The 18,543-nt window shown below is 42.5% G+C and overlaps 2 protein-coding genes across 9 annotated transcripts in view; one reads left to right on the top strand and one right to left on the bottom strand.

Annotated features, from left to right (window-relative positions):
* The window catches only part of ARL13B (ARF like GTPase 13B), a 53,399-nt gene extending 48,947 nt beyond the window's left edge, over window positions 1–4,452 (bottom strand). For all 6 annotated transcript variants that reach the window (XR_012633140.1, XR_012633141.1, XM_074899438.1 and 3 more), the window contains exon 1: window positions 4,253–4,452. The gene's annotated coding sequence lies outside the window, so the exon portion shown is untranslated. The remainder of the gene's footprint in view (window positions 1–4,252) is intronic.
* Window positions 4,453–4,749: 297 nt separating this feature from the next.
* PROS1 (protein S) overlaps window positions 4,750–18,543 on the top strand; it is a 34,608-nt gene continuing 20,814 nt past the window's right edge. The window contains exons 1-7 of one of the 3 annotated variants that reach the window (XR_012633129.1): window positions 4,750–5,235; window positions 9,486–9,643; window positions 10,685–10,709; window positions 11,043–11,129; window positions 14,855–14,977; window positions 15,139–15,261; window positions 17,107–17,232. Coding sequence is in view for 2 of the 3 variants with exons in the window: in XM_074899365.1 (XP_074755466.1) it covers window positions 5,157–5,235; window positions 9,486–9,643; window positions 10,685–10,709; window positions 11,043–11,129; window positions 14,855–14,977; window positions 15,139–15,261; window positions 17,107–17,232 (721 nt within the window). In the remaining variant the exon portion in view is untranslated. Of the gene's footprint in view, window positions 5,236–9,485; window positions 9,644–10,684; window positions 10,710–11,042; window positions 11,130–12,969; window positions 14,978–15,138; window positions 15,262–17,106; window positions 17,233–18,543 lie in introns of those variants that run through there. The other 2 variants (XM_074899365.1, XM_074899373.1) reach the window with 2 other exon arrangements.

The raw sequence follows: 18,543 nt of genomic DNA, 5'->3' as shown, positions 1-18,543 counted from the left end.
ATATATATCAATCAGCCTTCTCTTCTCTCCATGGCTTTCACCCATGCTGTTCTGCAAGCAGATCCCTGAAGAGGCCAAAGTCTGCTCTCCTGAAGTCCAGGGTAGTGAGCTTGCTGTGCACCCTCCTACTGCCCTAAGAATCCTGAACTCCACCATTTCATGGTCACTGCAGCCAAGGCTGCCCTTGAGCTTCACAATCCCCACCAGCCCCTCCCTGTTGGTGAGAACAAGGTCCAGCACAGCACCTCTCCTTGTTGGCTCCTCTATCACTTGGAGAAGGAAATTACTATCAACACATTACAGGAACCTCCTGGATTGCTTACGCCCTGCTCTGTTGTCCCTCCAACAGATAACGGGGGGGCTGAACTCCCCCCTAATGACCAGGGCTTGCAAATGTAAGGCTGGTCCTATCTGTCTCTAGAGGATCCCAACCGCTCAGTCTTCCTGGCCAGGTGGCCTGTAACAGACCTCCACTATAATGTCTCCTGTCCCTGCCTTCCCTTTAATCCTGACCCATAAGCTATTGCTCAGCTCCTTATCCATGCCCAGGCAGAGCCCCATGCACTCCAGCTGGTCACTCACATAGAGGGTGACACTCCCCCGCCCACCCCCCAATCTCCTCTGCCTGTCCTTCCTAAAGAGTCTGTATCCTTCCATTCCAACATTTCATTCATAGGAGTCATCCACCAGATCTCTGTGATGCCAGTAAGATCATAGCCCTGCAGGCGTGCAAATGTCTCTAGCTCCTCTTGTTTATTCCCCATGCTATTTGTGTTTGCATAGAGGCATTTAAGTTGGGGCCCCATGAAGGTGACTTACTGACTGGAACTCCTTGGTGCTGCTCTTCAGGTGCTTTCCTGCTGATGAGTGATCATGCTATGATCACTCTCCAGGCTCTGGGCATCTGTTACTGGCATTGGCATCAAACTGGTAGGAGTGGGATAGATTGAGGTTCCCCTCCCAAGGCAAATTTAAAGCCCTCTTGACCAGCTTGGCAAGCCTATGACCAAAGATGCTCTTCCTCTTTTCTGACAGATGGACACCATCAGCCCCCAGTAGATCAGGTTTCTCAAAGCAAGTCCTGCAGTCTAAGGGAAGAGCATCTACCTGGACTTGTGCAAAACATTCAACACTGTCCCACATAACATCCTTGTCTCTAAATTGGAGAGACAGGGGTTTGATGGATGGACTATGCAGTAGCTGAGGACTAGGCTGGATGGCAGCACTCAAAGAGTTGCAGTCAACGGCTCGATTTCCAAGTGTCCTGGGCTGCATCAGGAGAAGTGTGGCCAGCAGGTCAAGGGAGGAGATTCTGTCACTCTACTCTGCTCTCATGACACCCCACCTGCAGTGCTGTGTCCAGCTCTGGGGCCCCAACACAAGCAGGACATGGACCTACCTGCTTGAGCAGGTCTAGAGAAGGCCATGAAGATGATCATGGGGCTGGAGCACCTCCCCTGTGAGGACAGGCTGAGAGAGTTAGGGTTGTTCAGCCTGGGGAAGAGAAGGCTCCGGGGAGACCTTATAGCGGCCGCCCAGTACTGAAAGGGGCTACAGGAAAGGTGGGGAGGGACTCCTGACCAGGGGGTGTGGGGATAGTACAAGGGGTAACCATTCTAAACTGACAGAGGGTAGATTTAGATTAGATGTAAGGAAGAAATTCTTTCCTGTGAGGGTGGTGAGACAGTGGCAGAGGTTTCCCAGAGCAGCTGTGGCTGCCCCCTCCCTGGCAGTGTTCCAGGCCAGGCTGGACGGGGCTTTGAGCAACCTGGGCTAGTGGAAGGTGTCCCTGCCCATGGCAGGGGGTGGAACTAGATGGTCTTTAAGGTCCCTTCCAACCCAAACCATTCTGTGATAATGGTTTAGATAATTTATACAGGTAGGAATTGAGAACTCCTCCTGATCTTATGAACCTGCTGTGTTCAGGGATGCTTTTGTGTGGATTTGTGATTGTTCAGTGTTAGAAACAGGTCAGATTTCTTCCAGAGCAGAGACAACAGGTACTCTTTAAATATTTATATTCTGTTAACACGAAGCACCTGGGAATAGCTTCCCCACAGAATAGCTTAGTGTATGAAAAACATAGAAGTTCCTAAGGGGAGCAAGAGGATTACAACTATTACAAGTACTAAAATCAGGCTCTGAAGAACCCAAAAATCAGAAAAAAAGAAAAAAATCAACCCCACATGCAGTGGATTATGGTGCCTCAACCTACAAGCAAGTGCCAACAAAGCTAACTTTGAGAACATAGATACACAAATTTTCAGTTAAATCTGTCAAAAAGCAAAATGTAACAGCTCAGTGAACAAAGCACTGATAAAAACGTAACATTTTCAGTGCCCGAGTATCATCACAAGACAATTTCCATCCCATATTGCACAGACTGTCTGGCTTTGCAAATTGTCACAAAATTGCTCTAAAGCACAGACATGGCCCATAGCATTCAAATGGGATTCATGAGATTAAGAAAACTTGTTAAAGAGTGAAGGAGCAGAGGACAACAATTTCAGAACAGAGGAATCTTGTTTAAACAGAAAACCTTAAAGTGGGGTGGGCAGGACGTGACAAATAAGATAAAAAAATTCCAAAACTTGCCACTGTAAGAAGAAAGGACATTCAACACTGCTAAAAAAATGATGGTACGGAGGCAAATCACATTGTGTTATGCTCTTATGTAGAGACTTCATCCTTGAAATAGGTATGGAACACACTAACATGTATTTCATATGTTGCAATAACAACATTCAGAATTTGTTCCAGATATTACGTCTGTCAGCTTGAACTCTTTATGCTTTTTGAGGTGAAGCAAAACCAACATGCCCACAAGCTCAGAAATATGTAAAACTGTGTAGTTAAGCCAGTATACCATTTAGGTAACAGGTCAGCACAAGTGTCAAGGACCTAAGAATGTCAAAGATCCCATTTTTAGCTAAGAAAACAAACACATTGTCGTCTTCTACTACTAGGTAAGAAAATGTACTGCAGAGACTGAGAAAAACATGAGTGATAACTGCATTAACCCTTAACTCTCTAGATGAAGATCAAGAGCTACTTAGCAGCCCATATGTTACATGATCCAAAGTACTGGGTACCAGCAAGTCCAACATCCAAAGTCATCTGATGAACAAGTTTATTCACTTCCATATAGAAGTAGAAAATAAACACGTTTTACACATTTTGCTGTCAACATTTACATTAAATGTTCTGCCTTTGGCAGAGGCTCTTATGGTGGAGGTTTTTTTCAGTCACATCAAGGCTTCACTTTCTTTAAAACATAATTAAACATACCATTTAAAGCTGACCCTCCACATAAAGTTTCAATATTTAACTTCCTACTGTGATATTCCTTGCCTGACTCGCTTGAAATTTAGCTATAAGAACATAGTATTTTAGTTGTGTTGTGCTGTATTTTGAACAGCAAACCAAGAAATTGAGCAGCGAAGAGAGCATAATGTAGCAAAAATCTGAACACCATCCTCTCTGACAAAATTGCAGTGTAGTTAACAGGTGCATGAAGTGCAAGCGAGATGTGTAAAGTCTTGAAAGACTGAAGCATACGAGTATTTGTGAGAAAGAGCTCTAGGACCATCAGTTCTTCCGTAAAGAAAAGTTACTACAAGCACAGTTCAAGTGACATTTCGGCACATTCCCTTTGTTTCCACTGTGGGAGTACTTTGTGGTTTTTTTATAAAATCTACATTTTTGAGAAAATCAACTCTCTGTTGCTTAAAGCCTTACACGCAGGCGGCCAAACACCCACAGCCCGAGGCTGCCGTTGCGGACACACACCGGTACGTTTTACACGGTGAGACTGAAACGCAGCTGGAACAAACCCGGCCCGAGCTCCGCCGACCCGAGCCTGGCGGGGAGACCTCACCCGCCAGTCGGCCCGGGAGGTGCCCCAGCCCCGCTGCAGCAGGCCTGCTGTGGGCCCTCCCCGGAGGCTCAAGCACCTGAAGACCGCACCCGCCGCACCGCGGGATGCCTGAGGTTCCGCTCCGACCCCGAGCTGCCTGCCTCGCCACTCCTCCGCGGCACCGCCGGCACCCGCCGGTTCTGGCGAAACAGGCCCCCGCGGGGTGGGGTCGGGTCGGGCCGGGCCGGGCCGGGCCGGGCCGGGCCGGGGGTGAGCCGCGCCACCAGCCGCCTCACGCCTGCTGCCGCCGCCTGCGCGCCCCTTCCCTTCCCTTCCCTTCCCTTCCCTTCCCTTCCCTTCCCTTCCCTTCCCTTCCCCTCCCGCGGCAGCGCTTACCGGTCACTCGGCGGAGGCGCTGAGGCCGCACAGCCCGAGCGCTAACGGCTCCGCGCCGCACGGCCGGTCCCCGCCAGGGCGGCAGGCAGCGGGACTGGGGTCACCCGCGGCCGAACGCGGCGGGGCGGGGAAGGAGGCAGCCGCCGGGTTCCGCCGGGCTCCACCGCACCGGGCCGGGCCCGAGGCGGCGGCGCCGGGGTCACGTGCCCAACAGCCCGCTCGCGCGCAGCCGCTGATTGGCCGAAGCCGGAATCTCCGAGGCAGTGGGGACGCGTAACCAGGCCGGTAACCCCTGGTTACCGCTAACGGGAGGCGGGAAGGGACAAACTCCCCGGCAGCTGCGGAGCGTGAAGGCAGGCGGAGCCAACGCTCGGGAGGAGGAGCGCGAGGGGGCGGGCCCGCGGCTAAGCCAATAGGAGCGGGTGGCTTCCCCGGTGCCGAGGAGCATCAGCCAATCAGCTCTTAAGGGAACGAGGTCAGAACGCCTCTCCCCCCCAGCCCCCCCAAGCCCCGTCCCCCATCCCGAAAGTAAACAGCGGCGCGACCCTACGGTGACGCCGGCGCCGGGCCGGCTCTGCCCCTCTCCCGCTGGTGCCAGGCCCTCCCCGGTTTGCGCCCTCCCGCTCGCTGTGTGCGGCGCGCCGGGAGCCGCTCCCGCGGAGAATGCTCGCGGACCCAGCCGCCGCCCCCCCTCCTCTCCGCGGCCGCGGCGCTGCCCCCGGCGCCCGGCTGACGCTGCCTCAGGGCAACGCTGCCCGGACGCGGCCCAGCCTCCCCCTCCCGCCCCGCTGCCCCTCCCTCCCGCCCCCAGAGGACCGCCCGGCCCCGCCGCCCCGGCCGCCGCGCAGAGGAGCCGCCGCGCAGTCACGGTGCCGTGCCCGGTTCCGGCCGCCCCCCGGCAGCGATGAGGCCGCGGGGCAGGCGGTGCTTCCCGCTGCTGGCGGGCCTGGCGGTGGCCGTCGCCCTCGCCGAGGCCGCGACCTGTGAGTGAGGCAGGGCGGGGGGGCTGGGGCGAGCGGGGCTGGGGCCGGGGGGCCCCGTGGTAAGATGTCCATCGCGGGGGGGCGGCGACGCTCCCCCTGGGCGTGAGGACGGGGTGTCCGCCGGCGGCCGCCTCAGCACGGAGGCGAGGGGCGGCTTTCCCCACCGGTCCGGTGCATCGCGGCCTCCCGTCCCGGGTAGGTGCCACCCCGCCGCCGCCGCCTTGGCGGAGCGCCCCGGTCCCGCCGGTGGCGGCGGCTTGCTGGAAGCCAGCGGTTACTGCTGGGGCAGCTGAGCCGTGACCTGGGGCTGGTCGCGGCTCTGAAGCTGTTTGCGGCCAAAGTGCAGCTCTGCCGCTGAGGGGAAAGTGCCGTCGGATAGCGCTTGGCTGAGAAGCGCCAGACAGATCATGGTCTCGGGGGGGGGTGTTATTGGGGAGTCCAGGCAAGCGGCCCCGACTCTCTTGATAAGTTCAGACCTACCAGCCTGGGTAAGAACTACTTGCTTTCACGTCTTTGACACAAAAATCCTTGAGGTTAGGAGTAGAAGATGACAATGTGTATCCAGAACTAGCAGAATTGCAGCTCAAAGTAAGCCTGTTTCTGACGTGTTTTACTAATGATTAAACAGGCAGAAGAAAAACCTGATGTTTGCTATTCAGACTTTTGTTTGAATGCTAGGGATAGTGACTATGGAGGGAACAGTATGGAAAGATGAAAGTTCATTTTACAGCTTGTTTTCGAACAGTTCCTAAAAATAAATTTTCTAATAAATATTTTGTAATGTTCTTTTCTCCTGTTTTCATCACATTTTCTGTTCCATTTATCTTCCCCACTGCATACCTTGTCAGTTTTGTCTTTTATGAACAGTGGGAAATCAGAAGTTGTCCCATTCATGCAGAACTTATGTGGTCCGTGTAGTTCTGTTTGGTATCCCTGGCTCTGAACAATGCCAGGGATTTCTGAAACATGGGGGGGCGGGGGGGGAAGAGAAAACAGAAAGATCTTAATAATGCCACTTGTACCATTCAATAATCATAAAGGACAGTTGCCTCTCTGCTAGTCTCAGTGCAGCTGTATTTGGTCCAACATCCAGTGACGGACGTGTTTTGGATAAGCTGTACAAACCAGATAATGCCACTTTCTACAGTGGCATCCCATGTCCTTTTTATTCAGTATATTGGGTCTTCTGAGTTTCTGGGCGAGAGCACTAGTAGGCTACAACTGTTTCCCACAACTGGGATATTAGGTAAGCAGCTATAAGCTATGTTTAACAAGCCTCACTACAAAACAGCTGTAATGAACCACTGAATCTTATCTTCTCCCCCCATTTTTTTTTCTTTTTCAGTAACATTACTTCTAAAGAGGTGCCTGATAAGTAACCACGACACAGTGTCTATATAACACCTATTGAAATAATAAGGCTATTGAATTCCATAAGGCTTCAGTGATAACCAAATGAAACACATCGAGTTTATTAAGGGTTAACTATTGGTTTGGCAGGGTCAGAAGTGGGCTGGAGTTTCCTGTAATCAAACTGGCAGCAGCAGCAGTCATGATTTTTTTGTTGTTTTTTAAAATAAAGATCCTATCATAATCTTTGTAAGGAAAAACGAATAACTACACTACTAATTCTGTGCATGGAAATTGAAATATTGCACTAAAAATACGGAATTTGTATTGAGTTACATGTTTCATTTAAACTCAGAAGTCACGGGGAGTTAGTTTTGAGAAGGCTGAACTACTGTGGTATAGGGGAAAAGACCTGTTTCCATTACCCCACTGTATTGAAAACATGAGGTAGGCAGTGTTTTATCTGGTGTAATGTCCTCAAGAACATTGCATGCGCTTGGAATTTTCTTGTGCTTTATTTACTGAAAAACTGTGTCAAAATGAGAATGATGTAGCTAAAGGTCAAACAAGATTGTTTCAAGTCAGCTGTAAATGAGGCCTCATCCACACCACAGACCCTCTGCCCCAAAGCTATTGTCAGCATGCTTGTGCTGGTAGAAATCTCCAGTGTAAACAAAATCAGCAGGTGCAATGCACAGTTTCACCATTTTGTTGTCGCTCCTTTTCCCTCAGAACAGATGGACCTTCTTCATCCTTCCTATTAGGCTGCTTTTTATGTAATGACAAATACAGCCATTTACCCAAATTAATTAAAATAGCACTGCTAGCAACAGTTGGTGATAAATAATCAAAATGTTTTTCTGGGTCTGCTTTCCCATGCGATTAGGGCTCAGAAGAGCTCTCATGAGATCCTTCTTGTCCTGTCATCTCACCATGCTTTTTTGCCAGTCTGCCAGCAGACGATACATTAGTGGCAGGCTTGTGGGTTGAGAGAAAACGACTAGGAGATCCACAGTGGCAGCAGCTGTATGACTGATACATAACAACCAGAGAATCCAGCTCTTGAAATACATTGTTAACAGCCCTTGAGAGGTACTTATGGTGTACCTTAAAGTTTGTGAAAGTGGAAAACAGTAGAAGAGGAAAGCAGGCTTGAATCGTTTCTTTTGTGCCAAGAATTCCTGAAAGCGGGGCCCAGAAAGTGAGATAAGATTTTTCTTTCTCCGAGCAGTTTCCTTGAGGATTAGTCTTCACCTTACAGAGTTCTTTCCATTCTGCGATAAGACCACCTTGTAGATCAACTTGTATATAGAAAGAAATGAATCCTCAAATACCAGATCTCTGCCTGATCTTATACTTATTACCAGGGAAGGGCACAAGCTGACTTCTTGCATTTCTAAGCAACATGCTGGTTGCTCTCTGAGATAAAGGTGTGCTTCAAAACTTTGGAGGCATGCTGTAGTATGTCCACCTTATGCTCGGGAAATCTTACCTATTGCCATAACGGGAAGGTTAGTTTTACCAAAATGAAAGCAAATAGATGAGTTTGGAGTTAAAGTTTATCCCACACCAAATTCATTTAGGGTCCTGTAACAGAAATGTTTCTTCAGGTCATTATCTGTGTTGCAGCACTTCAGAGTGTTTCAGTTGTGTTCCCTGTCACTTGATGGGATTCATTAGCTGCTCTTTCTAATAAGCCATCTAAGTTTTTTCTTTGCTGTTATGCACAGATCCTGGGAAGCTGTTCTCTGACACTTGGCTGCAGGCATGTGTCGTAAAGGTGTGGTTTGAGGTATTACAAGCTCATAAACAGTACTGAGTTGACTATGTCTGCTTGAATTGATCTTCTTTGTAGACTCCTGATGAATATGTACGCACACCATACCTGGTTTGCACTGCAGGTGTCATACACTCACACGTGTTGGTCTTAGAGATTAAGTTGTGAAAGGCTGATCAAAGAAGGACAGGTGTAGAAGTGTGGTACTCTTTAGTTAACATATGTCAGCCATGCGCTTTAACCCTATCAGCTGGACTTTTTCCATTTATGCTCATCTATTTTTCTCTTAATCACAATGTATGACCAAAAATTAAACTAACAAGGCAGTCTATTTTAGTTGCTGTTCCTGTAGTGCTGGGTGCTCTACAAAGAACATCAAAGCAGAGACATCTTTCATTTTAAATATAATTTCTCAACTCACTTATTTTTTCACCATTTGTGTAAAAGTCAATAAAATGCAAGTAACATGATACATTAAAATTAAGTAATGACATATAACATGATGGATCGGAAATACAAAAGATAGCCAGGATTGTATTTTATCTTGGTAAAATATGAATGTATTTTTAGGTTGTCTTCCTTCATTTTTCTCAGGATATCATCCTCACCTTTTACTTTTTCTTGTTCTTTATGTCTGAAAAATAACATATATGTTAATTACACATAACAGGTAGCCTCATTTTTATGACACATTTTTGGTCTCACATAAGTTAAATAGAATCAGAATATTTACTCCTAGATCACTGAAACATGTAATATAAAAGGCTTCACAGCTTTTTTCAACCTGTTGGTCACATATCTCACTTTGTAATATCCATAGCTAAAAACCAAATCCTGTCCTGAATATGACATTTAAATTATGCTTCAGGCATAGCATTGCACAAACTTTTTTTTAGTGCCTCGAGATTATTTTGGTCAGAAACAGCTACCCCACATACAGAAAACAGAATCTTAGGATTTCTTGCCCACAAGAAATCTTTTTCCAAGATGATAGAAAATACCAACTCCTGACTAAGCATTCAGTTCAGATTTTTGTGTTAGATTCTCGTACTTGTTCAGTGCTTACAGTGTTTTTCAGCTGTTAAAAAATAAATAACAACAGAGCTCCTTTGTTTCTACAAAGTTATATCCCAGCAGTATGCTTCTCAGTTCCTGGTGAGGAAACGTCGAGCGAATTCTTTTATGGAAGAAAGTAAGAAAGGAAATCTAGAAAGAGAGTGCATTGAAGAATTATGCAACAAGGAAGAAGCAAGGGAAATATTTGAAAATAATCCTGAAACTGTAAGTATCTGATGAATATCTATAAGGTAGATAGTAGTTCTTTGCAGAGAGAAAACTAGAGGTTCATAGAATTTGCACTGCAAAGCTAAGAGAACCCCATTATTCAGACCAAGAACTGGTTTGAAATTCTTTTGTGTATAGAACCTGCACAATTAATAATGAAGAATATATAACCAGGAGAATAGTTGAGTAGATATTATTTTAATTTCCAGTACGGATCACCAGTTTTAGACCACAGTTGTCTGCAAGCATTCCATGTGGGGAAACTCTTCTGGCTTCAATTAAAATTTTACACAGAGGATGTGGCATGCAGCCTTTTTAATGAAGGGATTGGACATACTACTGTGAGCTTTTCTCCTAGCAGGGAGAACTCTGTTCCTCAGTTCATTCCCACTGCACATTATTTAGTATTAGGTATATTTTATTCAACTTTGTAGTATAAAAGGTTTATTGTAAAATATATGTGGATAAAATGAATTCTTGTTTTGCAGATTATGTCAGTTCTATGTCCTGTGTATGATAACATTGCACATATCTGGATATACAAGTTGTTAAGTTTAAATAGTTTCAGTAATCAATAATCGGTTGTTTTTAACAATTTCTGTTTTAATAACACTTTTTGCTTTATTTGAAATTAATTGCATGTGAGTTATTCAACCTATTCCAGGGGTTTTTGTTTGTTTTAGGATGAAAAAGGGAAATAAAGAAGACTGCTCTGCATCCAATAATCCTGCCATTTAAAAAGACAATTTTCAAAGTAATGTTGACACCCAATCCATTTTCATTGCCTTCACTTTGAAAGTGTCCAGTTCAGTGCAGTATCTTAACTTCTGCACTGGGACTTATGTTTACTAAATAATCTGCTGGTTTAGATATAGAAAACTTGGTCTATATTCTATGAGTCAAAGTGAATATTTATTTTTTTGCTTCTTTTGTAGTTATAATACCAATATATTTTAGAATGTACTCAGTGATACATTTTGTTGTAATTCTATCTACCTTAAATTTTTCTTACTCTTTATTTTTCTTTTCTTTCCACAGGAGTATTTTTATCCCAAATATTTAAGTAAGTACAAAAAAACCCTGAACAGCTCTAGTATATCATTCACTGGTCATCTTATTTAGATAATACTAGCTTAGTTATTCTGCCTGTAGCGCTTCAATGATTTCCATGATGATTATAATGCATAGTAGCTCCTAGGCAGTTCTGTGTGCTTAGATCCTAGCCGAGGCACTCAGAAGGTAGGTCTATGATCAGCTGTCCTTAATACGCCCAGACAAGTTTTCTGATTCAAGCTGTGAGGACATACTCTTTGAAGATGCCATGCATAAGCTGTTGTAATTTCAGTCTAAATGAGTGTTTGTATCATAAGCAGATTGTGTTGGTTTGCATTTGCAGACTGCCTTGCCTCCCATCGAGCAGGGATTTTCAGGGTTACTGCAGTTACTCCAGATTCTCCAGCTGACCTGAGGGTTTGTGTCAGTGGTAAGTGCTGCTGTTAGATACTTTACTTAATGCACTCCGATCTAAGAACATACCCGTACATGGCTAGAAAGCAGTTTGCGTAGGCAGAAAGAGAGACAAATCTCCACTTAACTCAGGCAAACTCAATAATCTAAACCAGAAATTGACAAAAATATATTAGGTGAGACGGACCATTTTCTGAGCAAGTGGTGTTAGTGACTGTATTTATAAAGCATGCTGGAAAAGAAACATAATTAACTGCAAAATGGAAGGCAGAATTCTTCTGGAAACAAGGAAGTGTCCTGCACCAACCTACTGATGTTTCCTACTATGTCCTCTGTACTCTACCACGTCTTTTAGTAGCTACGACTGACTCTGCATCAAGCAAGTCCTGTCTTTCAGTTAAGGGAAGAGGCCTTCTGGTTAATTTTCGTACCTACCACTCTTTGGCCCATAGTTACACTGTAGTGGTTGACATTACCAGCTGAAAAATCCAGATATTAGCTGGAAAACATAGTCATTGACTCCAGACACAAAAATGTCACAAAGCATGAAACTTGTGGTGATGTTTGAATATTTCATTTTTTATGCCTATACATAAGTCCAGCATGAATTATGTTTGTTCTAGTAAATTCACAGGAAGCAATCTGTACCATCTTCCCTACTTGTCACAGTTGAAACATCTCTCTAAACCTCTTAAACCTTTACAGCCTGGTTACATCAAAGAAGCTTTTACTTGGTTTGAATAGGGATACTTATCCTTAACCATCTGTTTTTGTAATTGAAAGCCATGGAAAGCAAAAAACCCCATAATAATTATGCTGAACATGGTCATGGATGAACATAATTTCCAGATGACTTGGCCAGTGTGACTGCTGTCGCAAACTAAAACGTACTTCCATTCATAGCACTCTTTCTCACTCTTATTAGAGGTCCTGGGAGGAAGGGATTTATCAGAGTTGTGTGAATGTGTAGTGTTTCTGTATTACCCAGTGAAAACAACTAGTTTACTTGACAGTCATTGTATTTCTCCATTTGGGTTTACATTATAAAATCAAATTAAATAAATGGTTACTATTGGTCAATGACCAGGATAAAGAAGTAAAGTGTGTATACATAAAAGAGTCAGTTGTTTCTAAGGCTTAAATGTTCAATTAAATTTATGCACATTTCTGGAATGGGAGCTACTGCCGAGAAACTAGAATTTACAGTTCCCCTTAACAATTTTTTTAAGATGTATTTTCATTGAGACAAAGATTTTGTAATGTTGATATAATTTTTTTTATTTCAAAAGTTTGGTCATTCTGAATTTACCAATCCAAATTGTTTTGGTATTGTCAAAATGAAAAATCCAATTTTCCTAATGAGAAATAATTAAATAATTATAAGACTTAGTTTATAATAATACAGTTTGAATCTCAAGCTGAAAAAAAATCAAGGGATAAAAATAACAATGCAAACAGAATTGAAGAATAATTTCATTATATTCAGATTCATCCAATTGACTTATTTCAGAACACAAATGAGCACAGATTTTAAAGACATACATTTCTGGATAAACAATTACAAAAATTTATGAATATATTGACTTTTTAATCCCCACCTAGGAAGGAAAAGGAAAACTTTCACAGGAGTAGAAGACCCTTTTTCATACTTTTCTAATCCAAGCAGGTATCTAAGCTGCATCTTTAAGTCCCCATACCTCTCTATTCCATAAATCTACATACTTAATTGCTGTAGAAAATAAACACTTAAAAATCTCTGCATTTACATCTATCCAGCTCACCATCACACATCTCATGGATACAAAAGCCTCTGAGTGACAGTGGACATTTCTGGCCACCTACCCTTTCTGTTGCAGGCTGAGTATCTCTTCTGACATTTGGTTCTTGCCACAAGTGTCTATCAAAAGGCATTGCTGGGACGTAGGACAGAAGGCACCCTGAACTGCGAGAAGAGGAACATCAAGACTGCTTTTGGACAAACGGCTGCTACATAACTGTTACTGCAGTGGCATCTTAATCATTCATCTGTGGATGTAACCCCCTTGTCCATCTAGTCCTATCCATCCTGTGTTGTCTTCTTCCTCTAGTGTATTTCACCAGTTCTTCTTCATTCATTAGTTTCCTCAATTTTCTTGTCCTTTTTATCCTTAATTCACCTCATTCCATCTACTCATGCTTCACACTGTCAACCCAGTCCGTCTTCTCTCAGTTCAGAATCTCACAAGCCATCACTTCCTTTTGTTCTGAAGCGTTTAAGTCAAGTTTGTTCCCCAGTTGCATGCTGAGGGTACCTTCCACGTCCATCACTTATGAAATACTTTGCTCATATCAAGCTTAGTTCAAACACTTGTTCATGGACCTACAAAAGCAGTAAATAATCAAAAAAGACAAAAACATAGGGAGTTCTAGAACTTACATTTGAAAATTGCTGTGAACGATCCTTATATAAACCCCATTCCTTTTATTTCTTTAGCACAATTCATCCGCAACTGGAGTCCTTTGGCCTGCACTATACATGACGTACAGCATCTGTTCTAGAGGTGCTCTATAGTTTTAGAGCTTGGCTGGCCTCTGGGATTTTGGATTTACTTACAGCAGAATTTAATTGGAAGTAGATTTAATTGACAAATATACTAACACAGATTTTGTTAAGCTTTCTTAGTCACAGAAATAATTCCATGGGGTTCAGTTCTTTGGGTTTTTTGAGTGAAGTAAGAAACATTTAAGAAATCTGGTGAGGCCTTATGTGCAGAATTGCAGCAAGTTTTGGTCTTCAGAAACACTTGCCTTTCATTCCACCTTTTTGAACCTGAACATCACTAATTCCTTTCTTTTTTTCATTCTGCTGTCTGTTTTTTAAAGCATGCCTTAGAATGACGTTCCAAAGCTTTACAAGAACATAATTAAAGTAGAAACAATGTGTATGTAATATTTGGAGGCCTGCAGAAAAATAATCCAAAAAGATACCAGCATATTCAAGAGACACAAATAGAATTATGCCTTAAGTAGTGTGCTGATGTAAAATTACGAAAATAGTGGGGAAAGTTAAAAGAACTTTATGTATTTTGATTAGAGGAAAAAAAGGCAGTGAATTCTGTGTTCTCTGCCCCAATCTATGTATTTTGGGCCTTCTTTCTCAGGTCTTGCTAGCATGTATAAAGTCTTCAATCACTCTTTATGATGCAAATGTGTCATTGAAGTTAATGTTTGTAAAAGGTGATGGTATTAGACACTGATGAATCCACAGGACCTGGACAGCCAAGGCAGGCTGAGGTGTTAGTTTTTCTGTAAACGTGACCCCTCTTGAACAGAGAAACTGATTGCTGTAGTCTTGAATTCTTGGTATTCTTGAAACTCTGCTATTTCTAGTGAAATTTGTGGTTAATATGATGGGACAGAGCACTGTTTTTAAAAAGTGAAATACATCATTAAATGTAATTAAAATAGTATCAAGTCTGTGTTTGGTCACAATTTACAGGGATTAATATGGCTTTTGTCATGTGTTTTCTAGTTGTTTTCTGTCTGATAAAGTACTGGTGGATTTGTTTTTTCTCAGACACTTGCGAATTCTTACTGACAAAATTAGTAGCAAGATGATTGTATGGGTACTTGATCTTATGCATCAAGCCCTTTCCTATTTCATTAACGGTACCTGTGGGAAGAGAATAAGAAAGACTAAAGTGATCCTTGAGGAAGAATCACCCCAGATAACAATTATTTCCAATGTTTTCCATCCCACAGAAATTTCAAACCAGTGTAGCCCTCTACCATGCCATAAAGATGGATATAAGGAGTGCATAGATGGACAAGCCAAATATACATGTGTCTGTAAACCAGGATGGCAAGGAGAACGATGTGAAGAAGGTATAGTCTCTAATCTCATTATGATGTTAGTTCTCAGGAACACAATTATAGTTCTACTATTATTGAATAGTATCAGAGATCTTTAAGTATACCTACCCCCATACTGTTGGTCAATGAATGCTTTCCCCTCAAAAGAGATTTTTATTTTGTTTTCCTTCTAGATATAAATGAATGTGAAGACTTAAATGGAGGTTGTAGCCAACGCTGTTCCAATTTACCTGGAAGCTACCGTTGTTTATGTGAAGATGGCTACTTCATGCATTCAAATAAACGGGATTGTGGAGGTAGGAAGTGAGACTTAAGGAGAATATCGTTACGTGACATTACATTGCCTGTGGACTAGAGAGGAGAGAATTTATTCCAGTAGTTCCATAAATGCTCCTGCTAAGTCAGCAGGAGCTTTCATTGCCTCTGAAAGATTCAGTCCTGCTTCAACTTGGTTACTCATTCCACCTGCAGCCTTACACCACTACAAGCATTTGGGCAACTGTATCATGAACCAGATCAAGGAACTGAGCTGGGTTGAAACCAATTCAGAGAAAATAAAATAATAAGGAAAAAGAGAAAAGCTATAGATTAGATTCTGTTTCATTACTAGAGCTCCATAAAGCTTGTTTTGGTCACTAGCCAGTTTCCCATACCCTTTAAGCATGCTGAAACAAGAATCTAGAGGTGTGCAACCAGCTAATATTGTTACCATGGAAATCCTGTCTAGTAAACGCCAGTTCAGGATGAATCACTCCTAATTAGTGATGCTGCTCTTCTGAGAGTTTGAAGTTCATTGGAGAAGAAACTATTAATTAATCTGAAAATGCTTTTAATTGAGAGGAAGATTTGTCTTTTATTCACCCAGCATAATTTTTTTCTGTACATGCTTGTGTCTCTTATTATTTGCCATGTCCTTCATTCCATTCCAGATATAGACTATGTATTGACATAATTAGCAATTCTTACTGCATAGTTAGAAGAGAATACAACCTCATTCCATTTTTATGTCATATTTTATCACCAAATTGTGACAACAGTTTTGGATAATGTCTTGAGGGCCATCTCTCACTGTCATTTCATTTAGTCTATATATTTTTGTTAATGAATAATTTCCAAAGAAATTACAGAAGAAAAGAAAAATTCTGTTTGGTCAAAGAACACAAGCAAGTAAGTTGGTTAGAGTCCTGAAAATATACTGGAAAAGTTGGTTAAAAAAATAATCAAAGATAAAAATACAGTAATATACCTTAGTACCTAGAATACTAGTTGGGTCATTTGATAAACCCGATTTAAGTGTTTCATTGCATCCAACTACAAAATTATACACGTAGGAATTTGGCGTACACACAGTAACTGTAGAAAAGTAGGCCAAATTCAGGACAGCTTTGACTTAAAAAATGTTTTGGGGAGTCCTAGCAGGCCAGTAGCAGGATCTGTTCTCCCTGTGCAGCACTATTTCCACAACTACTACAAAACCACAGAGAAAACTAGAATGCACACTCCCCCTGCACATGCAAGTGGGAATTGAAGTACTACTAGAACTGATATTTTTCTCTCTACAAGACATCTAGTAAGATTGATACTATATGCTGCATCCAGTTGTCACATCTGCGTTTTGAAAATGACATTGAAAAATTGGAAACAACACAGAAGATAGACACTAAAATGGTTTGAGGGATGGAGAGACAGTGAGGGACTTGAACACCTGTCAGCATAGCCAATTAAAAGGCAGTTGTGACATGAATTGATTGTAGCATGTAAGAAACTCTGATAGGATTATCTCTTGTCTTTCTGAGTGTCTTTTTCTAAGATAGGATTTTATTATGCAGTCGAGTTTAGTTTATCTCTCTGCCTTTCTGGACATGCATCCCTTTTTCTGTTCTCTGTATAACACATGAGAGAATGAGAAAGGCAGGCAGGCAGAGAATTTGTTTTTCACTGAGGGCACGTGGAAGTGCCTTTTAGAGACCTTTGGATATCTTTACAGCTGTATGCTATGTTCATCTGCTATGAAAGCATGGTAGACCTAGCAAGAAAGAGCCAGTTTGCCAGCCTTACTCTCTTTGTAGTTTTGAATAGGGTTAGGAAAAAATGGTATGCAAGAGAGTGACTTGTTTTTAATAACTTGTTTGTATTTCTAGATATAAATGAATGTGTGTTACATCCAAACATCTGTGGGACGGCCATCTGTAAAAACACCCTGGGGAAATATGAATGTGAATGTGCAGAAGGCTATACATATAATTCAACTTCCAAGAACTGCGAAGGTAGGCCTCCACCCCCCCCCACTACTTTTTGTTGTTGTTGGTGTTGTTGTTTTGGGCTTTGAATCCACTGCTGTACCAAACTCCAGCATCTCATCTACTGGTGTACTTATTAACCTTCATACTGTTTATTACAATATGACTCAATTGTTTGTTCTTTCAGAGGTTCAGTCAGGCTATATCACAACTGTATAATGACTTACTCCCAGATGCTGGAGGGGTTTACGGTATACTCCCATGTCCTGCTGTATACTAGATAGCTTTCTCAGTTCATGGAAGCTCTTCTGTCCCCCTCTAGAGAGGACTTTCTGTCCAAGCTCTCAAACCAGCTAGCATGTTTCTTTCAGATAACTTGGAGCAACATGTTGAAGATCTGGACGTTACTACAGTGTCTTGCACCTCGTTTTTAAGCATAATTACAGTTATAAGGATGGAATAAGGATATATATTAAACTGATTGATATCAAATAAGACAAGCTAAGGCAGAAGCAGTTAAAAGTATTTATTTGGCAGTTCCAAACTAGACAAGACAGTTAGGAAAATTTATAGAGAGAGAATTGCCAGAAATTAAAACTGTGCTTAATGAAGTTGTCTTAAAAACCTAAAAAGATTGTCTATCCATCTGATAGGCTGTTCAGGTGCTTATTTAGCCCTCAAGGCCAGGGACTCAGTCTCTGTCCTTTATATGTCCTTAGATTTCAGGTACTGGAAAGAGCTTTTCACTGGGGTCATTGAATTCCATTTAAAATACCATTCATCTAATCCTTCCTCGGGGTATCTAGTTATGCTAGAACATAACAGCGTTAGTGCGAACTGATCTCCATTCTAGGCTGGAAATGACAGAAAGGTGGCTATATAAAAGGCTTTTTAATAAAGACCCCACATTTAAAATAAAAAATATCCAGAAAAGGAGCTATGAAAAAAGAGCTGCACCAAAAGAGTCTTTCTTCAAGAATATTTCTTTCTGAAATGAAAATCTGTAAGGAAGAATTTCAGAACAAAAGTTCTGTAACAATTATAACAAAAGTTGAAAAGTACTGATAGCTAGCAGTAAAGCAGCAAGAAGCCATTCATACACAGACCATCACAAAGCATTGAAAATATTGAAAGTATTTGCATAATTGTCCCAGAACATATTTTATTTCTGTCTACTTGTCAAAACTGCTGCTTAGTACACACATCAGAAATTAAACTTCATTTGTAGAAGAGTTATATAAGGTCTTAGAGTTTTACTACGAAGAGGAATTTCTACATTGCCAGTTTAAGAAAAATACATCAGTGACTGATTTTTTATTTTAAATGCTGCCTTAATGT

The sequence above is a fragment of the Athene noctua genome, chromosome 1, assembly GCF_965140245.1.
Source record: "Athene noctua chromosome 1, bAthNoc1.hap1.1, whole genome shotgun sequence".
In the NCBI taxonomy this organism is placed as follows: Eukaryota; Metazoa; Chordata; class Aves; order Strigiformes; family Strigidae; genus Athene; species Athene noctua.
This window is presented reverse-complemented; position numbering and strand designations above follow the sequence as displayed.